The sequence below is a fragment of the Brachionichthys hirsutus genome, chromosome 2, assembly GCF_040956055.1.
Source record: "Brachionichthys hirsutus isolate HB-005 chromosome 2, CSIRO-AGI_Bhir_v1, whole genome shotgun sequence".
In the NCBI taxonomy this organism is placed as follows: Eukaryota; Metazoa; Chordata; class Actinopteri; order Lophiiformes; family Brachionichthyidae; genus Brachionichthys; species Brachionichthys hirsutus.
In genome coordinates, this window is record NC_090898.1 from 12,012,361 (window position 1) to 12,038,017 (window position 25,657).

General features: G+C 42.0%; 4 protein-coding genes across 5 annotated transcripts; 1 reads left to right on the top strand and 3 right to left on the bottom strand.

Moving 5' to 3' along the window:
* The first annotated feature begins 2,097 nt into the window (after nucleotides 1-2,097).
* LOC137909453 (proline-rich transmembrane protein 3-like) lies at nucleotides 2,098-7,586 on the top strand. The gene is made up of 3 exons (XM_068753917.1): nucleotides 2,098-2,841; nucleotides 3,019-3,259; nucleotides 5,587-7,586. Exons 1-3 carry the CDS (start codon nucleotides 2,098-2,100, stop codon nucleotides 7,584-7,586), a joined length of 2,985 nt encoding a protein of 994 aa, XP_068610018.1.
* Nucleotides 7,587-10,091: 2,505 nt separating this feature from the next.
* On the bottom strand, nucleotides 10,092-14,782 carry LOC137901466 (cytosolic sulfotransferase 3-like). Of its 2 annotated transcripts, none has more exons than XM_068745502.1 (8): nucleotides 14,294-14,782; nucleotides 12,894-13,035; nucleotides 12,608-12,736; nucleotides 11,499-11,599; nucleotides 11,289-11,415; nucleotides 11,111-11,208; nucleotides 10,573-10,747; nucleotides 10,092-10,464 (listed from the first exon to the last, which is right to left on the bottom strand). In XM_068745502.1, the coding sequence occupies exons 2-8, from the start codon at nucleotides 13,033-13,035 to the stop codon at nucleotides 10,352-10,354; spliced, it is 885 nt and encodes a 294-aa protein (XP_068601603.1). In that variant the 5' UTR covers nucleotides 14,294-14,782; the 3' UTR covers nucleotides 10,092-10,351. The 2 variants fall into 2 exon arrangements, with proteins under 2 accessions (XP_068601603.1, XP_068601611.1); XM_068745510.1 differs by lacking the exon at nucleotides 14,294-14,782 and adding an exon at nucleotides 13,310-13,443.
* Nucleotides 14,783-14,788: 6 nt separating this feature from the next.
* Nucleotides 14,789-19,550, bottom strand: LOC137901494 (cytosolic sulfotransferase 3-like). Its single transcript, XM_068745533.1, has 8 exons — nucleotides 19,538-19,550; nucleotides 17,218-17,356; nucleotides 16,759-16,872; nucleotides 16,432-16,544; nucleotides 16,164-16,290; nucleotides 15,963-16,060; nucleotides 15,697-15,871; nucleotides 14,789-15,626 (listed from the first exon to the last, which is right to left on the bottom strand). The coding sequence occupies exons 2-8, from the start codon at nucleotides 17,306-17,308 to the stop codon at nucleotides 15,514-15,516; spliced, it is 831 nt and encodes a 276-aa protein (XP_068601634.1). The 5' UTR covers nucleotides 17,309-17,356; nucleotides 19,538-19,550; the 3' UTR covers nucleotides 14,789-15,513.
* A 931-nt stretch (nucleotides 19,551-20,481) lies between these two features.
* LOC137901483 (cytosolic sulfotransferase 3-like) lies at nucleotides 20,482-24,145 on the bottom strand. The gene is made up of 8 exons (XM_068745521.1): nucleotides 24,090-24,145; nucleotides 22,500-22,638; nucleotides 22,268-22,396; nucleotides 21,985-22,085; nucleotides 21,657-21,783; nucleotides 21,462-21,559; nucleotides 20,758-20,932; nucleotides 20,482-20,683 (listed from the first exon to the last, which is right to left on the bottom strand). Exons 1-8 carry the CDS (start codon nucleotides 24,108-24,110, stop codon nucleotides 20,571-20,573), a joined length of 903 nt encoding a protein of 300 aa, XP_068601622.1. The 5' UTR covers nucleotides 24,111-24,145; the 3' UTR covers nucleotides 20,482-20,570.
* Between the last annotated feature and the right edge of the window lie 1,512 nt (nucleotides 24,146-25,657).

Below are 25,657 nucleotides of genomic sequence, written 5' to 3' on the forward strand. Positions count from 1 at the left end.
TGTGTGTGTATGTGTGTGTTTTGCTCCCTGTGGAAGTTGGTTTTAGTATCGGAGGCTGTGCTTCGGTGGGCTGAGATGATGCAGGAGTCAAACATAAAACCAGCTGATTACACAATGATCTAGTTTTTGTTCTTCTTGTTTTGATGCAACGTTAAACCAACACCGTACAAGGGGTGCGTGTGCATGTGCGTTTGCGTGTGCTCGTGGTTATTGCCCGTGTGTGCCCTGACCATTAAATGAATGCTGGCGGCCTTTACAGCAGTGCAGCAGTGAAGTGCTCCCCGTTGAGGCGCATTAATCTTTACTACCCACCTTTATACACATTTACACAGGCCGATGCAAACTGGATTACTTCAGATCGAGATAGCGGTATTTACCAAACGCCATTGCTCAACAGTCAGGTTGTTCCTGCCAGGGATTTGCACCTCGGAGGAAACTGGAAACGGACCGAATTGATCCGTGACAGACATCTTTGCTTGGACCACAACAAATCTGCTAATCCTCAAACCAGCCATCTCCGTGTCATCCCTTCTCTCAGTACCAATTTCACCACACATCACAATTGCCACCCCTCCCTTCACCGTGCACTCCACTGTCAGCCTCATTAGGATCACCATCCCACCCTTCCATCTCTTCCATTGTCTTTCCTCTGTGTGAGCATGCGCAAATTCTTTCCGTCCACCATATCTCCCTGTCTTCGGGGCAATCTTTAAACATCTTGTGTTATGAACTGCAGGGGATTCGTATGATTTAGACGGGGGGGGGGGGGGGGATTGGATTAGTCAGAAGCTGGATTGGCCAACAGCCATGAAGACTTAGAGGAAGGGGCTGACACAGCAGGGAAAATAAACGTTGAGGCTACTGTGATTGGGTGGAGATTGAGACCCCATGATATTCTTCCTGCCTTTTTTTCTGACAGTTGTAAATATGGTGGGTGGGGGGGGGGGGGGGGGGGGAGCTTTTAAGGCTGACTTCTTGTGCATGCCCACACACATACAAAGAAATGCTTTCCCTTAGAATCACACAAGTGTTGCTGATGTGCATGCTCTGCCACGTGCCAGCTGCAGTAATTTCTCCGAGCGAGGCGGTGCAGCTGTGAATGTAACCTACGTGAGTCACAAGCAGCAGAATGAAGAGTCCCGCAGGCCCGCAGTTCTATTTGCTCTTTCTTTTCCCTCCTAATGTGTCAGCTGAAGCTTCAGTTTGATCCTGTCACTCCCCTGAAGGTTGTCTTCCCTCTGAGTCAGCGGTAGAGACTGGTTTGAACAAGACAGACTTGTGAAAGGTTTTTATTTTGTTCTGTTAAGACCTTCATGTTGAGGTGATGCGACTGGCAGGTGTTCAGATCGATGACTCGTGGGATTGCGTAATCCTCAAAGGCCTGGGAAGATTCACCGCACTCACTTGTTGCATCTGTCAACTCCTGGATGACTCAGAGGCAACTTGCAGAAAATGGAGTGGAATAAAAAAGAAAACCCAACTTTGGGTGGGGGGGGGGGGGGAGAATTTGCTTTTCATCCAATTATCTTTTTATGGCAGCAATAGTGAGGGAAGAAGTAATCCATCTGCTACTGAATGAAACCATCTGTGACCCCTTTCGGTTTTCTGGTTTAATCGTACTGACGGTTCAAATTTGTTATTTGACTTACGAAATGAACTCTTGACTTTTTGCGGGTGTTTATGTCAGCACATTTTACCATGTACGCTGAAACCATACAGCTCACCCACCTTTTTACGTCTGATGTTGATGAACCTTGTGGGAGTGTCTCTGACGCTTCCTTGAACACATTACTTAAAGGTCCAATATTATGAAAGACTCACTTTTCCCATGTTTCTACACTACTGTTATGGTGAACTTGTGGAAAAAAGGTATAATATGTGATATTTAAATGAGTCATAATCACAAATTCTTAGAGATGTATTATATATGAATCGAAACACCAATGACATTATTTATACAAACATTTTTTTTTGTGTTTGTCTTATCAGGAAATATGAAACATACACATTTTGTCTCTCAACAGAAGCACATTGGAAGGATGGTGTGACACGCAGACAGCTGAAAGGACCGGCTACTGCTCTCCACTCAGTCAGACCATGGCTCCTCTCCTGTTCGTGGCTTTCCTCCTGTCCATCCTTCATCCAACAGAAGCCCAAACAATCATTGGCTCTTCCAGTTTCCCCCACTTAGACCTGCCTTCCAAGTCTTCACTCCAACCAACCAAGGAGACGGTTAGATTATGGCCTTCTTTGCCTTCCAGAGGGCGTAGCGATGTGCCTATCAGAGTTACAGTCCGGGACAGGCTTACAGCCACAAATGCAGCGCAGCAGGGGCAGAGGATGTCCCGTCCCACTGCGCTGTCCTCTCTGTCCTTTGAATCTGCCCTGACGACGCAGAACCTCAGCAGCGGGCCGGTTGTAACTAAAGCAACTGCCTCCAGGCCCAGAACCGATACAGCTAGTTTAGCATCCAATAGGGCTGTTGCAAAAGAAGATCCTACAAAAGAAGCCTCAACACGCCCTCTGACCACGTTGTTGCCCTCCACTGTTGACGCTGCAGGTGACAAGCTTATAAGAGCAGGAGACTCAGCGGAAGGAGCGATCCAAAGGACAGGGAATAATGATTTAATGGAGTTGGGATCTGGAAGCATTCCCTTCCATTCACCCGATCTGCGGCCAACGGTTGGTGATGAAATGGCGCAGGATCAGCCACAGGCACAAACTGTGACATCAAAGCCTTCTGATGTGAGAACGCCACCGCCCGCTCTGAAGCCCCGCTTGTTTGCGCTCACAACAGCCCATCAAGCATCTACAACTTCGCAGACCGCCACATCGACCCTCGTGACGACCCAGACGCAACGCAGCACCGCAGCGTTAACGGGTGAGAAGTCGCTTATGTCTGAGCTGTCATGTCAGGACGGTGAGGTCAAACTCTCCGTACACAAATGTGTCGTTGCCATCATTTCAGGTGAACAGAAGGAGAAGGCTTTCACCACCTCCAGAGCTGCTCCAACGCAGGAATCCTCCACGCTGACATCGCTGCAATCCACTGCTATCGATAAGCAATCAAAGGCCGCTGCTAAAGCAATTACTGCACATTCACACGCCACGGCGCCGGCGCCGGCGGCATCTACAGCCGGAATGCCCACAACGGCACAAGAGGCTGTCAGAATTTCCTCCAGCTCGACAAATCCGCTCGATAAAACAGCACAAAGTGGAAGAAGTACAGCTCGCACAACTGTGCAGTCATCAGGGACAGGTGAGAAATTACTCCTGAGCTCCTCGGTCAAATAGATTTTGGGTTTTCTTGTGAGGATTCTTGATCCTTTGATAATTTAAAATGGAATTATTTGTACAGCTGGGTCTTTTTTTTCTTTACTGGAAGAATCTGGAAGAGGCTTCAAAGGAGGGGGGAAAAGCCGACAAACGTTTCCATTGAAAGTGGGGTGTCAGATGTGTGGGGGTAGACACAGTGAGGGAGTCTAGGGACGGTAACAGCCCGAGGACGAGAAGGATTGCAAGCCAGGCAGAGCGAGAGAGACAAGAGGAAAATCGGGTCTGAAAAGGGGAAGGGAAGTACGGATCAGAGAGGAGATTGGGTTGGTTGAAAGGGCGCAAGAAGAAAGGTACAGGCGTAGAAATGCAGGGAGTGGGAACGGTAACGAAATCCAGATGGGATGGAGGGAGGGAGAAGATTGAATAGGAAAAGTATGACACACGGCGTACATGAGCAGTCTCCTAGTTACGGTTAAAACATCATCTTAATGACTTTTAAACATTCATTCTCCTGCCTCCTGTGAACATTTTAAGTGAAGTAGGCTCCACTGGAAAATATTAACGGCTTGCATCCATGGCAGTACAAGTACGCACTTTAAGTACGTATACGGTACATGCATCTACCTCTGTCCCTGGGTTGTGTAACCGTTGAGATGAAATGGGATATATTTTTGTAAAAATTTACTGCTACATGTAAGACCTATAAAGTATCGACACGTGTGTGTTTAAGAGAAAGCTCAAGGGCAGGGGTTGGATTAAGCGTAGCCAGCTGTGAAATGTGATCAGCACATCTGGAATATATCTGGAAAAACTCCTGTAGGAAAAAAAGATTGAAGGAAGGAAGTGAAAAATACCTCTATGTACGGTAAATAAATAAGTGTGTGTACAGTGGTCGCCTGGATGCGTCCGAATGCGTGGCGAGAGCCAGGAACTAAGATAAGACGTTAGAGAGAGTCGCAGATCGGGCTGTCAGCTGTGTGCGTATCTCCTGCAGGGTGAGGACAGACTTAAAGGCCCCAGCGGCTGGTGGTTCGAGTGTTTTACTACCGATCACGTTGTTCCACCATCCATCAAGTTTCTCCATGTTTTTTCTCCATGAAACTCATCAGTCTTTAAAAGTGGCACCTCCTGATATAATTACGGGGTTATTTTGAGTATGGACGGTTTGTTCTGCATTTAATTAAAACAAAACAAAAATGCTTAAATATCTTGAACAACTTGATGCATGTGTATTCGCAATTTCTTAAAGATCCTGGAGTTTTCATTAGTACCTTTTTGGCAACTATTTGCTGCTAAACTGATTTTTTTTTCTTTCTTGCAGATTGTGATATTTAAAAAAAAAATGCTTTGCATTGTATTTATAGTAAGTAGTTTACAAAATGATGAATTAAGTCAAGAGTATAGTATGATTTGCTCATCTAGGCAAGTGGAAGACAGAAGTAGGAGTGCCTTGAAGAAATACTGATTTACTGGTCTACATGAGAAAATGAGAGAGAGAGAGAGAGCGAGAGAGAGAGATTGTATAATACTGGATCGCTGAAGAGAGAGTTTAGCTCATTCACAGACGTATTGTGACACTGTTTAGCGTTACATAAAGTAGATGCTCTTGCTAATTACATAATCTAATCCAATTAAGTGGAACAATAACTACTCAGATGTCCAGGGGAGTGTTGCTCAGCATAATGTCTCATATATTTAGGATTACGATGTTGATGCGCTGAGCTACAGGAGTTTTTGTACTTCGTGGTTGGCATTTTATTTGTATTTAAGACCTGCTTTCTGCACATTGCTGGAAATTGCCAAGCAATATTTAATTTCACTTTGGATTGAACGCGTAAAAGATAATCAATATCTGCACGCTGCAGGCTCGCATCAGCTGATGTGCCTTGTTCGAACATACAAACGATGTGTTGAATGTCTGTTATTTCCACACTAAGATAATGGTTAAAAGCATGGCAACCTAGCACTTGCACAAGAAAAGACAGTAAATGCAAATTTTATATGACTTTTAAAAATTGTAATGTTAAACAGTGACAATAAGTTGACTTTTTGGTTAGACATTTTCATTTTCTGACGTACTGGTAAGCATGTCTGTTCAGGACTGATGAGGTCATGATGAAGAACTGAGACTGGACTCCGTTAGAAGCTAATGGATAGCTACTGACCTCTGCTGGTTCTTAAATAGTATTTTCATGTGCTTTTATAGAAGAGCTCTGCCTTTAAGACAAATTACATGTCGAAATTGATCATTTTGATTGTACGTCTTGAAACATTAAAAAAAAATTAAATACTCTGTTTCTCTTTTTAAAGGAACCTTTGTCACCAGTGTTGTACTGGTAACTGGAGCGAGGGTAAGCCCCACGCACCCGACGGTCAATGATCAGAGGAACCACTCCATCCTCCTCGCACATCCTCGCCAATCTTCACATGTTACTTCTAGGCCAGCCCCCTCTATCAGCGCCAACCACTCCCCTAATGCCACTCTTCTCTACTGGGGGGACTTGAGCCAGACACTGGCCTTTGCCTGGGAGCTGCACGTCTACGGTTCGGCAAGCCTCTTCCTCCTCCTGTTTGCTGGCGCTGCTCTTGGCCTCGCCCTGTCACCTGGCACTAACTGTCCTCATCACGGGGCCCTTGCACTTGCCAATGCTCTATTGCTTCTGGCTGGAGGTCTCAGGGCTGTTCTTTTTCTTATCGACCCATATGGCACACGGAATTTCCTCCCTCGCCCCGCGGTCACAGCCCTTTACAACTTGCCTCTACACATGCTGGTGTGGACGCAGGCTGCCCTGGCGCTGCTGGCATTAAGAGTGGCAGGAGTAAGTGTGCTACCTTCTACTTTGGAGCGTCCTCCTCTGGTGGCTGCATCGGCTGTGCTGCAGTGCACCCTGCTGCTGGCAGCTGATCTGCTTTCTCCAGCCCTTTCCCCCATGGTGCCTGTCACCTTGCAGTTCCTGTCCCTCTCCTGGGGCCTAGCACTCTGTTTGGGCTTCCTCTGCTATGTTTTTCCACGTATACGCTGTCCCCCCATTCCCCACCCCGGAATCGCCGAAGGGTCCAGGAGGATGGCTTGGACAGGCAGCAGAAGGATAGGGATGATCCTAGGCAGAGTGCTGGTAGTGTGTGCAGTGCTGGGGGCCCTGTGCTGTGCGCTGCATGTTCATCCCACTCTATGGCTCTATGGACTGCTAGGAAACTGGATACACTTCAACTGGGGATGGTGGCTGGTGCACTTCTGGGCCCGGCTCCTGGAGCTGGCCTGGGGGTTCTCCCTCCTATTCTTGAGTTCCTGGCTGTTCTGGAGGCCTGAAAGTTTCCGGGGAAGGGATGAGAGCGGACCAGACGGAAGAGTGACCGGAGATTTGCCATCCCCCGGCCAATCTATCAGCTCCAATCAAAGACATACCTGCTGGTCTAAGATAGTGCAGAGCCTTCGGGGGAAGCCCTGTAGAAGATCTGACAGTAACGGGGTGGGAGGGGGAGGAGGAGGAGGAAAACAGGGGGAGGTGCCTAACAACTGGACTGGCCAGGAGCATACTTCTGTTGACATCAGAAAGAGTCTGATCAGGAACCAAGAGCGGGCCACCGCCCTGCCACGCTACATCAAAGACAACAACCGGGGTCAGAACCACAGGGGCCCCTCGGCAGAGCGAGGCACATCTGATGGCTCTACAGGATCACTCCTGAGACTGCAGGCACTGGGCCGGCCTCCTCAGCACTCCATCAGTAGCAGTCTGGATCAGGATAGGGATACCTTCCTGTCTTTTTATGAATTTGATCTGCGGCCCCCATCTCCCATTGACCTGACCCGCAGCATTGATGAGGCTCTGCACAGGGAACACCTGCTTGGAGGAGGAAGCTTGTTTCGTCCTTTGAGCCAACATTCACAGTTCCCCTCCCCGGGCTCAGGGGTCAGCCAGGGGCCCTGGCTTCGCAGGAACAGTGATCCTCAGCTGCTGTCAGAGAGCAGCGACGCCCCAACCGAGTCTTCCATGCCACTGGGAGGCAGTATTCTCAGCAGCGTGCCCAGCCGACAGGTTACTGCTCCCCCCACACCCTCCCATCAGGGCCACAGGTTGGTTGGGAACATGGTCCCGTCATCGGTGTCCTGTCCAGTGTCACTTCATCCCTCCAGAACATCAACGGGGCATCTGGGAGAGGACGGAATGGACGACACAAGACCATTTATCACCCCAGACTCAGAAAGGTTGCAAGGAAGAGCTGGAAGAGCAGCAGGTTCTCGTAGTTACCTGGAAGTCAGCAAGCAGGATGATTCTGCCAGTGTCAGCAGTGAAGTTATTCATCTATGAACCAAACCTGGAGCCTACGGACCAATGGCTGCACATCAAACACACCAATCAACTAAGTGTTCCTAAACACGGTTCTGTAAATAGTGGCGACGTTTAATCATCAAGTTTAAATTAAAAGTTAACACATTTTAGAGGAGGGGAAATACTTCAAAATGTCAGGATAGTGACTTTGAAGGAATATCAGCTAGTTGTCTCTTACATTGTAAAAAGGGAACTTGAGGGTGCAGTAAACATTTTACTATGGGTATTAAAATGGGAGATATTGAACACACACACACACACACGTTAAATCCTTTCCATTCCTCCGCCTTGAACACATACACAACACACTGGTATAACTTCAAGTACCCCAAGTACCGTACAGCTTCATATGTCCCAAGCCTGTTCTACCAGCCCGTTTTTTTTATTGGTGTAAAATGTTTGATTGTGATGAAATCCATAATATAGTTTCAGGTCATTAAACACGTATTTGAGAACAAGCGACATGCAGTTTCTGCCAGTCTGATGGGTAAAAGTCAAACGTGGCTCTCAAATGTCTGTTGGTGCCATTTGTGTTTTCTCTCTGAAGAACTGTCAGTGTATAAACTATTGTGGATTTCATTTGCTTTTCTAGAGTTTACTTGCCGTCTTCCTTCGTTCAACTTGCTTTGTGATGTGAAAATGTGCCATACGTAACCTCGGTTGGTCGGACCTCTCTATTTTTACGGTTCTCAAAAAGATTTCTATAGCATGTTACCACCGGCCTGACGGTTCATCGACAGATTGCTGCTTCTAAGCTCTTCTAATGCTGCGGCTGTTGTCCAGTCTGCCTTGTGTTTTACATAAAGAGGCAGCCAGTTGACGGCGTCCAGAAACAGGCAGACGAATACGTGAAAATTACATGTGCAAATGATGCTTTTATGAAATTTTCAGACTTCAAAAAGAGATTTAAGTTCAATGCATTTCAACTCAATATATTTCTATAGGACAAATCGTTTAAAGCCTTTGACTGCACTTTTACAGGCTAAAAATACTATGACTTAATCGTGAAACAATCTTTTTGCTTCACTGAACTCTACTTGGTTAGACGCTGCACAGCTACACATGAATGGCTTGGCATGAAACTCAGATCTCTAGACTGCATTACTGTAATTATCAGTGGAACTATCAATAAGTAACTCAATTACAGAGCATTTAATTGGAAACCGGAGCATTAGACCTTTACAACTTTACAGGAAAATATAGTTCAAATATATGATATATAAGCAACAATGTAAGTAACTTTATTTTCGATGTTCATGAGTAAAATTGCATTTGGAACACCATTTCAGCGTTTACTGTGAAAGACAATCTAAAGCTATATTGCTTCTGTTTCTCAGCTGTTGCAGACAGTCCTGCTTGTTTGAACATCAGAGCTCTGACAATTAAAACTGCAGCGATTATTACAAGGACGTTTTGAGTGGTGATCCAGGTGTCACGCTAACAAATCAATAATATATGAATTCAAATTGGGTAGAAGATTACTGAACATTTAACAACTACCGTAAATTGAATCTGTGGGACAATAGCCGTTATTTTCTCCAGAGTTTTGTTCTGTTTTACTGGGTTACTGTTTTCAATATCTAATGATGCATCTTAAGAAATAAAGGTTACATTTGGAATAACCTGTAATCTACGCCTCTGTTCCTGAGGAGAATTGCTCCATGCCTTGTTTTCCTATGACCTTGAAGTGACTTGCTGTACCTCCCAGTGATGTGAGATACTTAAGATGTGTAGAGCGATAGCCATGTCTTTTGTCTACATTCCAATGTAGCTACAGGGGCATTATTATTAGCGTCCACAATGTTATTCCCTCCGCAAAGCAATGTGCCATAGAAAATATTTTAAAAAAGCGTGCCCCTTCCAGTCTGTATAGTCACAGTGCTGAGGTACAGTGTTAGATTAATTCATTTAGTTTTCTAAATGAACTTTTGTTTTGGTATTGTAATGCTGCATTTCATGTCTGAATTGAAATAAATATAAAACCTTTAAGATTGGTATTGCTGTTGTTTGTATATATTTTCAGTTTTTCTTAGTTTGCATTGCCGTTTCGGTTCTCATTTTGTTTGTTCCTGTTGTTTCTCTGTTTTAGTAAATGACGCAAGGACAGTTTGTGGTTTGAAGCTGGTTTGCTATTCTGGGCAATGCCAAGAGAGAAAAGTCTGTTCATGTGCACCAGTCATCCATCCATCCATGTTTTTGTAGATGAGACGACCGCAATCATCCACCACCAGGGGGAGCTAAAACAGTAGACTAATCGGTCACAAATGCGAATCAGGAATAGCTCATTGAGTTGGAAGAGTTTGAGGAGGAGGAGGAGGAAGAGGAGGAGGAGGAGGAGGAGGAAGAGGAGGAGGAGGAGGAGGAGGAGCTGCGTGCCGAATTCCTCAGACCTTCCATAGATTCCTGGATGTGCTGGAACAAGAAGGAAAGCCCACAGGACCTAAATCAATGACTAAAATAAAAATACTGGGAATGTTCAGCCAAAATATTTTATGATTCACTACACTACACACATCAGCTTTTCTCTGCAATTTTTAGAAATCGATTAAAAAATAAATAAATTAGATTAATTAATTACAGATCATAATTAATTGATCGCACACATGTTTTAATTGCTTGACAGCACTAATAATCAGAAGAGGTGCTAGGCAAAACGTCAAACTAGTGGGTGGTCAAGGGTCCAACATTGCTTTCAAAAGAATTGCAGTTTGGGACTCTTCATCACTGGCGGAGAGACGAGGCTTCTAAACCTCCGTACGGAACTGCAAAACAGAATTCTTCATTTTCTGCTTGTAGTCTTCATCGAACTTTTCATTCTGGGCCACAGTGAAATGGTTCTTCCAGTCACCAACCGTCCCTGCAGAGGAAAGATCATATTGTTAGTGATAAAGAGTTTTAGCAGAAACTTGGCGTCAAAAAGACAATGCTTTAATGAAGAATTTCACATTAGAAGTTTTCACTTTACCTTTTCTCATGAAAGGAGATATATTCTGATTCATGTATTTCAATGTGGAAAAGTTAACCGTCTTGTTAACTTTCATTTTGTCAAACTTCACCTCAGCTAGAATCCTTTCCTTATCCGCGACTGAAGGAGACAAACCAAGAAAAGAGCAGAGTCGATCTGTCTCTCGTCCAGAGTCCTGCAGAAAATGTTACAATCTCAGCACAAGCCTTTAAACATGAAACCAGTACCAGAAGACAGCTTATCTTATCTTAGCTTAGCTGAAAGACTGGAAACCTAAACATCTAGCCCAGCTCAGTCCAGAAGCAAAATGAATATTCCTACCTGTACCTCAACAACTTCCCAATTTACATGTTTTATTATTTGTTAAATTATTTTTTATTATTATCCACAATCATCCTCCTGTATAATTATTATAATTTTTCTACCAAGCAACTAATTGCTGTTCTTCTTCATGACTGTAACCCTCGACAACACATTTTCAAAGATCTGGTTTTAAGATTACAAGTTGTGTTGAAACGGACGCACAAACATGCCTCACCTCAATCATATCCTCATAGAACATGTAGTGAAGGTTTAAATAAGTCTGTTTCTTCTCCCACCAGCTGTTCACATGGTCGTACCAGGATCCATACACCACTGAAGCCACGGAATAATATATGATGGGACATCCTGGAAGACGTTACTTCGACTTAAAGTCAGACAACATGTTTACTCACTATTTCCGTCCATGAAATTGCGCAGAAAGTTGTCCCAGTCCCCCAGATCAGGGTAGGATGCATTCATGCGGCTAAAGTGGAAAGAGGAAACGGCATCGTCCTTTGCATTACGAGCCACATAGATGATCTACACAAAGAGAAAACGGTGAATTGTAATTTATCCACATCGACACTTTTTACAAGCGAAGTGCCATATGTGTGCAAATATACCTTGACGTTGTGTTCCCAGAAAGATTTGGGTATGAACTGGACTGGTAGATGCGTTTTAATGAGACGGGGAGTGGTGGGGAGCTGGTCTGCCAAGTCTTTCCCTTTGGGAAGCAGAAGCATGTTTCATAAAAACATTTTAAACAAGTGTTTCTGGGACTGGAGAATGGATTAACTGGATTTATATTCATTTAAATGGGAATGATTCTTCCGGGTTACAAACGTTTCGGGTCATGAATGGAGCCAAAGAACAGATTAAATTCGTGAACCAAGGTTCCACGACTACAGTAATACCACGACATACACGTGTTCAGAGATACGAGCCCAGCCTGCGGCCAATATTTTGCTTTGAGATGCGAGTATAAATTTGAGATGCGAGCACGCAAGAACGTTTCCAGATGCTGGAGCTAAATGACCGAGCCGCTCCAAGCTCGCTTCACTCGTTCAGTGATTTTGGCTGCATCTGTGAATATTCTTTATGGGTCCAAAGAAAGCGAGTGAGAAGGGAAATAAAAAATGCATGAAATTATCGATCAACGTGATCGTGGTGTCCGCATAAGTGATTTGGCACGCCAGTACGAGCGGAGTACACTGAGGATATGCACAATCCTCAAACAGGAGGACGCTATCAAGAACACAAAGCCTTCCAAAGGCATAACTATTATGGCTTTGTTTACGCAGGAGTACGTGTGTAAGGTACAATTAAGGAATAAAGTGTCTACGGACCGTCCAACTCTCCCTCCTCCCTCCCTCTGCATTTTTCGTCTGTCTCGAAGGTAAAACTCATAATAAAACCATATTTTATAATACAGTAATACTGTATATCATTTATTATATCATTTGTGTGTGCGTTTATGTACAAATCTATATAGCAATTTAAAAAGTTTTTCCATTGCCGTTATTGCCGTTGATTTTAGTATTTTTAGATGGCTGAAACAGATTACATTTTTTTTATGTTATTTTATATGGGGAGAATGTATTTGACATTCAATTCCAGTAACGAAAAATACTCGTATGTCAAGGTATTACTGTATATCAGAAAAATACATGTCAGTCACTCACAGGGCAGTTATAGTATCATGCACGTGTGAGTAAAATGAAATCAGTCCAACCATTGGGTCTACCATGTTGGCTCATTTCCAGAAATGGCACTCTGCAGTGTAGAGGAAGGGACGCCAGCCGCTCTGGGTCTGTCTTCCCAAAATATAGAAGCTCCAGGAGGTAGGAGACCCACGTGTTTCCTGAGATAACGCAAATACATTGGCTTCATTCATTGAAATGTACAAATACAAATACAAGTACAAATTCTGGACAATTGCCAACATAACATGGAACTATATTAAAAGTACAACTGTGAATCCATAAGTAAAATACTCTTAGGCACTCACACAACCCCACCTGATTTCATGTATGAGGATATGAGGATATCATCTGCTCTTGCTTTGAAGTCCTGCACGTTGTCCCAGTTGGATGTGAACTGTTCGATCATGGGTACGCCATGGAAGTTGAACATTGTTGGTCTCTGAGTCAGCTCTTCCATCTGCAAGAATGGCTTGTTATATAATAATACATGTGCTAATTCAAAATCAATGTCTATCTGGCCAAACCTATACAAATTAAAACAAATTCTAGTGTTTGGCTTGTCTTTTTTCCTCTAATGGCACTAAAGGATGAAGAGGTCACATGTTCCTGTGTAAGTTATTTGTAGTGCCTGCTAGATATGAGATTTTTACTTACCCGTCACATTGCAAATCAATTATTTCTAGCTGGATGTCGATACATCCGAAGTTTTAAAGTTCTGTCTCACCAAATACCTGAAAGCGTCTCTCAAACTCGCACAGCAATCCTGCAGTCTTGTCTTTGTACCGTTTCACGCCCGCATTAGGTCTCGTCACACGCACGTCTCTCAGACATGGGAAATGAGCAGGATCGCCACTTGCCAGTTGCGTCTCCCACAAAGTCAGCTGCCATATGCTGTTTGGTCTGTCTCAGTAATGCGGCGTGTCTTCTACTCTGACCAAAACAGTGCGCCCCCTAGCGGATAATTCTTGAAAAGCATTGAATTAAAAAAAAAAGAATTTATTAATTTCTTTTTTTTCAAAATTCATCCTGCGGGCCAGTTCCGACCCGAGGGCCGTATGTTTGACACCCCATAATATAAAGGGTCAACATAAGCAGCACTTCGTATCATAAGCGTGTTTTCCCTCCACATCGGCCACACCGCTCTGTTAGCTAAAACACCTGTGGAGGCTGCGCATAGGGACGTCGATCAATGACGTCGATTAGCTGCGTAAAAACATGTGAATCTCTTCATTAGCCGGAGCAGCCAGTCACCGGACACTCACTGACTCACAGTGGAAAATAGCACAGAATGAATTTTTGCGTGTTTATGTTATTTTCAATTTAGGTTGAATTTTCTTTTGTGCGCAACTTAGATTTTCGCTGCGCGAAGACCGTATCAGCTGTGCGTAATTACGCACGAGCGCACCTAGAGGGAACGTTGCTTGGAGGTGAAGCTAACGCTCCCCCTGGCGTCATTCACAGAGATGACACCGGAACTTAACGGCATTGTCAGAAGGACCCTGCTAATAAAGTTACGCACAAGTACACAGTGGATTCACGTTTATTATATTTACAAAATACCACAGTTTGTGTTGGTCGTATCATTTTATTTTGTTGTATTTATCCGCCCACACCTCAAAGGCTGGTCCGTGAAACAATTGTCTGACATTAAACCGGTCCACGGCGCAAAAGAGGTTGGAGACCGCTGTGCTAAACAACAAGTATTTAAATCCTACCTTGCTTCCTTTTTTTTAAAAATATCCAGTTGAAAAGTAGCCGAATTGGTTACTCCATTGTCCCGCTGCGTCTGCACTTCAGAGTGGTTATGGCTCGAACTTCCTCATTACTTCCCTCAAGTATGTTGCAGTTATTTACTGTGACGTCGTGGAGCATTTGCATTATGCAATCCTGACAGTGCCACTGCCAAATATGTACTATTTATCAAAACAGATTTTTATAAAACATAATTCTGGGCCACAGTGAAATGGTTCTTCAACTCACCAACCTTCTCTGTAGAACCACACACACACACACACAAAAATCAATCAGATAATTTTCATTATTTCACTGTCTAGGGTTTAAGATGAATAAAAATTAAAATAAAAAAAGTATTGCATGGACAGCATATGGCAAGTAACAAAGAGAGAAGAGAGAGGCCATATTATGTCATAGAACAGTGTGATCACGTCAGAATTTCCTGAGGAGGGTATTCAAGAGTTATTAAATTATTACAAATGATAAAACAGCAAAATTGCTATTACAAAAGGTGTATATGTTACAAATTTCCATCATTTCAATAAATCACACAAAGAAATTCCCAAAACATTTACACATCAGAATCTGCATGTGTGCATTCGGGTGTTTTGGTCCTTTTTCATATCTTTTTCAGTGTGTGAGGCATGAGGTGCGGCTGATCTACTTTCACCCGTTCCCAGTTGCAACATGACTATACCTGTTCATAATCTCAACCTCACCACGAACAACTGGTACAGACTGAAAACAACAGTTATCAATAAAATAAATACAAACTCAAGGTCTGTATTTTTTTTATTTTTTATATCCATGATAAAAGTGTTTATTGATACTGAAATTGTGATGAAAATGAAGCTGTTTTTTACTTAAATATGCTGTAAGAGTGATTTTATAGTGCAAAAAAACAAAGATGTACAAAATCAGAAACACATTAAGTGGGATTAAACTCTTAAATTCAGAAGTGATTGCTGCAGATGCAATTGTTGTCCATTTATACCTCTTGTGCTCTTTCTGCACAAAGTGTGCAACTGCATCTCAATGTGACCGATATTTATCACAGGCACGCACCGATACTGTGTGCTTTAGCTGAGCTATTAACGTGAAAGAAAAAGGTGTTCTAAATATTATATAAAAGATGTGAATAATGTCCAAGTCTTTCCACCATTATATTGGTCTTGGACTGGACTCAGAATACACAACTATTTCAGATTGTAGTGCGGAACAGCAGCGCGGGATCGTTCATCTTTTTCTTGTAGTCTTCATCAAATTCTTCATTCTGAGCAACAGTGAAATGGTTCCTCCAGTCACCAACCTTCCCTGTAGAACCACAGTGAATTAGTTTCATCTTAAGGTGCAGAGGTATCATCATAAAAATAAATCAGCTTACCTTTTCTCAAAAAGGGAGAAATGTTGACATTCATGATAGGGAGTTTGGAATAGTTGACCGCGTCATTCCTTGTCATATTATCAAAGTGCACTGTCTCTGTGATTCGATTCTCCTCCTCTGCAGACAGCGACAAGCCAACAAAGCTGCAGAGTTTGTCTATTTCCCTTGCAGTATCCTGGTGAGCCGATAGCATCAGTGCATTATTACCAGCACAAGGAAGGACTTCAGAGGAATTGTCTCAGTTGGAAGAACATACAAAAATGTACCTCAATCATGTCTTCATAGAACATATAATGGAGATTTGAATAAGTCTGTTTCTTCTTCCACCAACCGGTCACATGGTCGTACCAGGATCCGTACCCCACTAAAGCAACGGATCATCACGTGCAAACTCATTTGGAATGTTCAGTAGGAATCTGTGTATGTTTGTTTCAATTAAACAGCTCTTTTGTCTATTTTATAAATACCCGTTCCCTCCATGAATCTGCGGATATAGCTGTTCCAGTCTCCAGGCTCTGGTTGAACGATGTTCATTTGCTCAAAATGATAATAAGACACCATGCTGTCCTTTGCATTACGCGCTACGTAGACAATCTACAGGAGGAAAAACACTTCAATTACCTGAGAAATGCTTGTATACACATTTTCATCGTAGTACTGGTTTTTACTGATATTTCTCAAATTCTACTTATTCAAATTCATTCATTATTTGCAACTGACACACAAACTTCTGACCTTGCAGTTTTTCTCCCAAAAAACCTTTGGCACAAGCTGAACTGGCAAATGGGTTTTAATGAGTCGTGGAGATGTGGGAAGTTTGTCCGCCAGGTCAACTCCCACATAAACAACTGCATGGCAAAGATGGATTCAGCAAAGTGTAAACCCGTGAAATACTTCAGTAATTTTGGACGGCTTCTATTTCATGTCTTGTAAGAGACAATTGTCAAAATTTTCAGATACATTGAAGCAAAATCACGAAACCGAATACTTGTGTTTAGTTGAAGTTCTTCTATTTTTATGAGACATATTTGTGAGGTGTGGTGAGTGTGCTGCCTGTTGAACCTGAATCCGTGAACTCCAAGAAAGGTACTCTATCATATATCATGGATGTCTGACGGTCTGTGGATGTCTGACCAAAAAACAGCAGGTCAAGGATGTAGGAGACCCATGTTGTCCCTGAAAGGAGGGACAAAGGTAGAAGTTCGTTAGTTCCTCCCGTTCCCATTGGAACATTGGGTTGTGTTGTCCAAAGACACAACATGAAGGCTTGCGATTTCTATTACAAATGTTTAAAGCTTATAATAAACATACCACACCGTCATTAATAGAACACATAACTGATTAAAAAGGACAACTATGATATGAAACATCACATAAACCTGAGGCTACAGTTAATTTGTGAGAAATGCTTTATCCAGACACAGGAAGTGACGTGTGTGGCTGTAAATAAGTTTGCTAGATGGAAACACTATTTAATACAATCAAATAAATAAATAAACTCTCCAAATCAAGTGGACTGACCTGCTTTTGGGTATGTTGCAATCAGTATATCGTCTGGCCTGGCCTGGAAGTTTTGAACATTCTCCCAGTTGTCGGTGAAATAGTGGGTCATGGAGATGCCATGGAAGTCAAAGAGTTCTGGACGGTGCGAGGAATTTGTCTAAAATGCATAAGATATAGAACACCATTCATTGTCACAGATAATAAACCCATGTTATTATTAGTGTTTAAAGTCTCTTTTATGCATCGGGAGTTTCCTAAAATAGCAGTCATCAAACTCATCACGTTGTCATTATGCCAACAGAAAGCATAGCACCAGCCCTGAGGAAACAGAAAACCCGAAAAAACAAGCAGAATTCAACGTAGCACAACACAAATAATCCTGTTTTACAGCTAGAAATGATCCGTTTTGGGCGCACCCAATGTCAGATGCAGTCACCATTGAGAAGCACGTGAATGAGCTGAGACAGAAAAGCCAAGACTGAATTTGATCTATCAGAAAACGACATGATCAGAGACAAGATCGTGTTTAGTTTACATGATCAAAGGCTCAAAGAAAGGCTTCTTGGAGAGTCAAATCTCACGCTGGAGAAAGCAATAGATCTCTGCAGAGTGGCGGAGACGGCCAAAGCACAAGTACAAGCAATTAGTACAACGTCATGAGGAAGAGCAATACATGCAGTGAACGAGGCACAAGGCAAGGACAACCAACAGTGGAGACGGGGACGAAAACAAGCAGTCCAGAGCATCAACAATAAAGTAAAGGTTCAACAGTGCAGAAATGTGGAATATCTCATCAACCAAGACACTGCCCGGCATTTGGGGTGTCTTGCCGAGAGAGTGGTAAGCTCAACCATTATGCAAAAATGTGTTGGTGTGCAAAAGCTACATATAAGAAGACAATATCTCAAGAGAAATGCATGAAGCCTACTGGAGAGAGAAGCATCCTGCGGCTCTAAAGAGCGATCGTTCCAGTGATATACGGCTCCTTATAGGAATCATCAGACATTTTAATCAGCTGGTGTCGCTGCTGTGTATCTAAACGCTTCTCTGCTGTTCTCAGCTTCCCCAAATTTGGTTTCGCCCCCCCCCCCCCCCCCTTCCTGTTACATAAAACTCCCTCCTGTGTACTTTGTACACTGTAATCTGACTCCCAGTTCCAGATGATATGTGATAGTTTACAGCCACCCACCCATCCTTCCAAATCTTTTTAGTCTTTCCTACCCACCAACCCCTTCAACATTGTAGTCAGGTTTATGGTTTCTGAGGACGTGCTGGTGCATAGTTCAGCAAAATACACTGAACTGATATGTTATGTAATCTTATGACACTGAACTGTGAATGGAGAAGTTCACGCCCCCTCAAAGGGAACAGCTTGCAGGAGCGATTCACCAGGCAGATTGCAAATACATGAGGTGCATTGGCTTTAAATTCACTACGAACCTGGAATATGAATTATGAAAAAGGGAATTCACAGTAAATGTCATTTGTTTCACGTGAAAAATGTTCTCTGCATGGGTTCTCTCCAATTAACTGGCGGCTTGTCCTGGGTGTACCCCGCTTCTCTCCCGTAGACTGCTGGGATAGGCTCCAGCACGGCCCGCGACCCGATAACGGACAAAGCGGTTAAGATGTATGAATAGATGAATGGAGGAGGAGGGATAGAACATGATCTAAATACATAGATGTCAAAACAAGCAACCTGGACGACTTGAACTCTTCCAAAGAAATTACTATATAAAAATGGAATTGATTAAACAAAACCCCGTAACATGACAGCCTCCTTAAATCATGTCTGCTTCACAGGAACGCTACGTGTCCAGCCACAGACCGCCCTCCATATTTACACAGTTTGTCCTGTTTAAAACTCGGTGCGGACCCGAAGTGTGGGATCCTTCATCTTTCTCTTGTACCGTAGTCTTCATCAAACTCTTCATTCTAGGCAACAATGAAATGTTTTTTTGCACTGAAGGTTTACATTTGTATTGTTTCAGTTAAATTCCAATTTTTTACTGAAATTTCAATTTCTACTCAACAACTTTAGCGGTTTGTGATAGCAGTTATGCAGAAGTCGTTTGCCCAAAAATAATCGATATGTAAAGAAATTATGTCTTACATACACAATATATATATACATATATATATATGTATATATTATGTAAGAAATAAATTTTTCTTCATGGGGACTCCTTTTTTTCTCTTGAAAGGACAATACATTTATAGGTTTTGCATGTATTCAATGATACTTCACTTCAATTCTAATTAGTTCAGCATGATTGAAAACTTACAGCAAATGAAAGCACACTTTGTCTTTGAAGAAACATTTTTTCCGATCACATACCTTTTGTGGATTATCAGACATCCTGAATTGCTGGTTGCTCCGATGAACGTCCGACTCTTCTCTCCCGTTATATTTTCCCCGTACTACGTCTGCTCCTCCCTTCACGTTATATAACCCTGTTATTGTGATTCGAGGGTCGTTCTGCATCCATCCAGTTTAGCTTCCTTCGCATTCTTCCATGATTAACCATTCGTTAACTCAGTATGGAGAGGTTCACAGTAACTCTTTACCAGGATTTGTTTTCTGCTCATATTAACATTTGACTATTTAATCAAGTCTTTAATAGGGACAATTGTTTTTGGTGCATACAGTTTAGATTAGACTGTCTTTCAGTGGGGTTCACACTGCTTCTCGATACCCGGCTGGACTTTCCACAGCTGGAAATCAATCTCTAAAGGATGTCGTATAAAGTAGAGACCAGGTGATCACTCACTCTGTTACAACTGCTACGTCAAATTAACACTAAAGAAAATGGATGCATGCAGAACATTAAAAACGTTTTTATCAAAGTAATCAAAGCCCAAACCCTGACAGGAGTACCTGTTAAATATGATCTGCCTATCGTAATTAGCTTTTAATTCCTGTTTGTCTGATTGTGTATTGTGGGTCCTGAAATTGTATCCTTCTTCGAATTCCTGTATGACGTCTCCTCAGCTGGGCAATGTTCAATCAAATAATTAAATACTTTTTACTGTTTTTTTTGCCTTTCTTTGTGCATGAACAATTTGGCGTTTCATGTTTTACATAGTTACACTGGGCCTGTGGTTTATTTTTACTTGAATGTCGAAAGTGAAGAATTAAAACCTGCAATTATTAGATTATTTTAAATTCAGGCTTTTGCACTGTTGGTTATAATGACACATCTAATGAGATGAATTAAAGAAGGCAGACTAAAAATATTAAACTACCTTACAATCACTTCCATAATTCAGACAGAAAAGAAAATATCAAGAAAATTCACACCACAGTTCTGCTATTTGTCAGGAATGCTGCATATCAGCTACGGACCAATCTTGAAATAATCACAGCCCATTTAGGCTTCAGTGCAGAACTGAAGTTTCGGATCCATCATCTTTTTCTTGTAGTCTTTGTCAAACTCATCATTCTGGGCCACTGTGAAGTGGTTCTTCCAGTCTCCAACTTTGCCTGCAGGAGCAAAAAATGATTATTTTTGCTATTTTAGTTTAAGAAGATTTGATATCACACAAGTGTCAGATCACCTTTTCTCATGAAAGGAGAAACTTTCACATCCATGGGGGGTAATAGGGAGTAGTTGACCATATCGTTCTTTTTCATTTGATCAAACTTCAATTCACTTCTAAGCAGCTTTCTCTCCTCCTCTGAAGGAGACAAACCAAGAAAGGAGCAGAGTTTGTCTATTTCCAATTCAGTATCCTGGGAAGACAAACAAAAATGTTAGGTTACACTATAACCATTTTCTCACTGAGTTGGGAGACACTCCTTGCCTAGCTACACAATCCATATGTAGGGTCCTTCCTCAGCTGACAGGTGGTGTGGATGATTGTGAGAGACAAGAGCTGTACTGAAACTGAGACATGCACCAGTGTCATCTTAGCTCAACACTTTGTACCCTCACGACATATTTTGAAGCACTACCTGGTTAGTAATTGTATTTCAAGGCATCGATACTGTACTGTCTGTTGTGTTTTCACTCTTTCAACACTTTTCTCGGGGGAAAATCTGAAAATTAGAGCATTGTCACATGCCACCACAGCTAATGTGTCTTACAAAATTATCCACATCATCTCTTAGCTGAGGATGGAAATCCTGTTTATATGGATTAGCTAAGTTTTTGGAGCGATAGTCTTGATACTATAGAAAAACATCCTAATTTCTGAGTACTAATCTACTGCATTACAAAATATGTCTTACTTGGAAGAACCCACAAAAGCAATCATGATACCTTAAGCATGTCTTCATAGAACATATAATGGAGGTTTGGATAAGTCTGCTTTTTCTTCCAAAAGCCATTCACATGGTCGTACCAGGATCCAAACACCACTAAAGAAACAAAACCACACTTGAAAAAAAATACTTGCAGTGTTGGGTATAAATCTGTTGATTTGTTTATATACATGTATAAATATTGCATATTTACTCTTTCCCTCCATGAATCTGTGGAGGAAGCTGTTCCAGTCTCCAGGCTCTGGGTCACCAACATTCATACGTTCAAAATGAAAATAAGACACCACGTTGTCTTTGGCATTTCGGGCGACATAGACTATCTGCAGAGAAAAAACAAATTTACATCTATATTAGAAATATCTCAAATTGAATTATTTGTTGAGATATCTGGAGGTTGTAGTGTCTCAAAATCTACTACTTTACTTACTCATCATTCAGTGTTTACCGGTAAATTATTTTTTTGTCTTCTTTAGCATCTAATCATTCACTGATAAAAAATAATAATCATGAAAACTTCTGACCTTGCAGTTTTGCTCCAAAAATGATTTTGGCACAAACTGGATTGGAAGATGACTTTTAATGAGTCGTGGAGAGGTGGGAAGTTTTTCTGCCAAGTCAACTCCTACATGAAGAGGCAAAGATGGAGTAAGCAAAAATCCTCATTCTGTGAAGTGAATTTACTGTGCTGTTTTTTACGTTACAGACAAAATATAAATTGCAAAACCTTTCAGACACAATAATAAATATAGTTTATTGAAGTGTACACTTAAATTTAATTTAAGTTTATTTAAGCATCTAGTTGACCTAGATCCAGCAATGGGAAGGCAAGCTCCAGGAAGGGCACTCTGTCATAGATTGGGATGGATGTTTGTCGCTCTGGGAATGTCTGACCAAAGTGCAGCAGGTCAAGAATGTGGGAAACCCATGTTGTTCCTGAACGAAAAAAAAATTAAAGACAGGGAAATGACACTATCCCAAAACCTCAAGCACTTATTTTACGGGGTAAGAAGAATGTGCAAAAACAATATAGATTGACCTGATCTGGGATATGTTGCAATCAGTATATCATCGGGCCTGGCCTGAAAGTTTTGAATCTTCTCCCAGTTGTCGGTGAAATAGTGGGTCATGGAGATGCCATGGAAGTCAAAGAGTTCTGGACGGAGCGAGGAATTTGTCTAAAATGCATAAGATATAGAACACCATTCATTGTCACAGATAATAAACCCATGTTATTATTAGTGTTTAAAGTCTCTTTTATGCATCGGGAGTTTCCTAAAATAGCAGTCATCAAACTCATCACGTTGTCATTATGCCAACAGAAAGCATAGCACCAGGCCTGAGGAAACAGAAAACCCAAAAAAACAAGCAGAATTCAACGTAGCACAACACAAATAATCCTGTTTTACAGCTAGAAATGATCCGTTTTGGGAGCACCCAATGTCAGATGCAGTCACCATTGAGAAGCATGTGAATGAGCTGAGACAGAAAAGCCAAGACTGAATTTGATCTATCAGAAAACGACATGATCAGAGACAAGATCGTGTTTAGTTTACGTGATCAAAGGCTCAAAGAAAGGCTTCTTGGAGAGTCAAATCTCACGATGGAGAAAGCAATAGATCTCTGCAGAGTGGCGGAAATGGCCAAAGCACAAGTACAAGCAATTAGTACAACGTCATGAGGAAGAGCAATACATGCAGTGAACGAGGCACAAGGCAAGGACAACCAACAGTGGAGACGGGGACGAAAACAAGCGGTCCAGAGCATCAACAATAAAGTAAAGGTTCAACAGTGCAGAAATGTGGAATATCTCATCAACCAAGACAGACAATGAACTGGCGGCTTGTCCAGGGTGTACCCCGCTTCTCTCCCGTAGACTGCTGGGATATGCTCCAGCACGACCCGATAACGGACAAAGCGGTTAAGATGTATGAATAGATGAATGGAGGAGGAGGGATAGAACATGATCTAAATACATAGATGTCAAAACAAGCAACCTGGACGACTTGAACTCTTCCAAAGAAATTACTATATAAAAATGGAATTGATTAAACGAAACCCCGTAACATGACAGCCTCCTTAAATCATGTCTGCTTCACAGGAACGCTACGTGTCCAGCCACAGACCACCCTCCATATTTACACAGCTTGTCTTGTTTAAAACTCGGTGCGGACCCGAAGTGTGGGATCCTTCATCTTTCTCTTGTACCGTAGTCTTCATCAAACTCTTCATTCTAGGCAACAATGAAATGTTTTTTGCACTGAAGGTTTACATTTGTATTGTTTCAGTTAAATTCCAATTTTTTACTGAAATTTCAATTTCTACTCAACAACTTTAGCGGTTTGTGATAGCAGTTATGCAGAAGTCGTTTGCCCAAAAATAATCGATATGTAAAGAAATTATGTCTTACATATACAATATATATATATATATATGTATATATTATGTAAGAAATAAATCTTTCTCCATGGGGACTCCTTTTTTTCTCTTGAAAGGACAATACATTTATAGGTTTTGCATGTATTCAATGATACTTCACTTCAATTCTAATTAGTTCAGCATGATTGAAAACTTACAGCAAATGAAAGCACACTTTGTCTTTGAAGAAACATTTTTTCCGATCACATACCTTTTGTGGATTATCAGACATCCTGAGTTGCTGGTTGCTCCGATGAAAGTCCGGCTCTTCTCTCCCGTTGTATTTTCCCCGTACTACGTCTGCTCCTCCCTTCACGTTATATAACCCTGTTATTGTGATTCGAGGGTCGTTCTGCACCCATCCAGTTTAGCTTCCTTCGCATTCTTCCATGATTAACCATTCATTAACTCAGTATGGAGACGTTCACAGTAACTCTTTACCAGGATTTGTTTTCTGCTCATATTAACATTTGACTATTTAATCAAGTCTTTAATAGGGAGAATTGTTTTTGGTGCATACAGTTTAGATTAGACTGTCTTTTAGTGGGGTTCACACTGCTTCTCGATACACGGCTGGACTTTACACAGCTGGAAATCAATCTCTAAAGGATGTCGTATAAAGTAGAGACCAGGTGATCACTCACTCTGTTACAACTGCTATGTCAAATTAACACTAAATAAAATGGATGCATGCAGAACATTAAAAATGTTTATATCAAAGTTACCACAGTTCTGCTATTTGTCAGGAATGCTACATATCAGCTACGGACCAATCTTGAAATAATCACAGGCCGTTTAGGCTTCAGTGCAGAACTGAAGTTTCGGATCCATCATCTTTTTCTTGTAGTCTTTGTCAAACTCGTCATTCTGGGCCACTGTGAAGTGGTTCTTCCAGTCTCCAACTTTGCCCGCAGGAGCAAAAAATGATTATTTTTGCTATTTTAGTTTAAGAAGATTTGATATCACACAAGTGTCAGATCACCTTTTCTCATGAAAGGAGAAACTTTCACATCCATGGGGGGTAATAGGGAGTAGTTGACCATATCGTTCTTTTTCATTTGATCAAACTTCAATTCACTTCTAAGCAGTTTTCTCTCCTCCTCTGAAGGAGACAAACCAAGAAAGGAGCAGAGTTTGTCTATTTCCAATTCAGTATCCTGGGAAGACAAACAAAAATGTTAGGTTACACTATAACCATTTTTACCCTCACCGAAGCGGAGGCGAGGCTATTGCAATTGGGTGTTTGTTTGTTTGTTTGTTTGTCTGTCCGAGCGCATAAGTCAAAAACTAGTAACCCAATCAACTGGAAAATTTTACACAAGCAAGGTTCTGTCCGTGTCTCGGTCCTCTCCGAGAATGGCGTTGATCCGGATCTGGATCCAGATTCTAGAATTATTTTTACATCTGGAATTGTGCCTGTGCTGTAAACTGCCACTTTAAGAGGGAGGGACACGAATGGCATGATGGGAAAAAGAGTCCAGAAGATGGCTTGTAGTACATTCCGGAGCAGCAAGCTAGAGCAGGTTTGGCCCCTCTGATCCGGAAGCCCCGTTTACTGTCTCGCAAGATCGAATAGTCTATTGGAGGCGAGGGTCTGCAATCTCTGATTGTCTTTCTAGTTATTGTTTAAATTAACTTTAACAGTTCATCTGATTTTCTTGTCATATAATCTCCAAGGAAAATCAAATGAAAGATTGTACTTACAATCAACTGCAAAGCTCTTGCTGAAACTGTGATTCAACCAAGCAAGATAAAAATGGCTGCCGAATCGATGCTATT

What these genes read in the sequence shown, in the direction of transcription:
- LOC137909453 (XM_068753917.1), top strand. Translation starts at nt 2,098, where the DNA reads ATGGCTCCTCTCCTGTTCGTGGCTTTCCTCCTGTCCATCCTTCATCCA. An exon ending in AGACCGCCACATCGACCCTC is followed by an intron (nt 2,842 to 3,018) that starts GTGACGACCCAG and finishes GCTCCAACGCAG; the next exon opens with GAATCCTCCACGCTGACATC. An exon ending in TGTGCAGTCATCAGGGACAG is followed by an intron (nt 3,260 to 5,586) that starts GTGAGAAATTAC and finishes CTCTTTTTAAAG; the next exon opens with GAACCTTTGTCACCAGTGTT.
- LOC137901466 (XM_068745502.1), bottom strand. Translation starts at nt 13,035, where the DNA reads ATGGAAGAGCTGACTCAGAGACCAACAATGTTCAACTTCCATGGCGTA. An exon ending in CCAACATGGTAGACCCAATG is followed by an intron (nt 11,600 to 12,607) that starts GTTGGACTGATT and finishes TGCTTCCCAAAG; the next exon opens with GGAAAGACTTGGCAGACCAG. An exon ending in TCTGGGAACACAACGTCAAG is followed by an intron (nt 11,416 to 11,498) that starts GTATATTTGCAC and finishes CTCTTTGTGTAG; the next exon opens with ATCATCTATGTGGCTCGTAA.
- LOC137901494 (XM_068745533.1), bottom strand. Translation starts at nt 17,308, where the DNA reads ATGACCCACTATTTCACCGACAACTGGGAGAATGTTCAAAACTTCCAG. An exon ending in CAGATTCATGGAGGGAACGG is followed by an intron (nt 16,061 to 16,163) that starts GTATTTATAAAA and finishes CCGTTGCTTTAG; the next exon opens with TGGGGTACGGATCCTGGTAC. An exon ending in TCTATGAAGACATGATTGAG is followed by an intron (nt 15,872 to 15,962) that starts GTACATTTTTGT and finishes TCGGCTCACCAG; the next exon opens with GATACTGCAAGGGAAATAGA.
- LOC137901483 (XM_068745521.1), bottom strand. Translation starts at nt 24,110, where the DNA reads ATGTCTGATAATCCACAAAAG. An exon ending in TGTCTGATAATCCACAAAAG is followed by an intron (nt 22,639 to 24,089) that starts GTATGTGATCGG and finishes TATGCATTTTAG; the next exon opens with ACAAATTCCTCGCTCCGTCC. An exon ending in TTTTGGAGCAAAACTGCAAG is followed by an intron (nt 21,784 to 21,984) that starts GTCAGAAGTTTT and finishes TTTTCTCTGCAG; the next exon opens with ATAGTCTATGTCGCCCGAAA.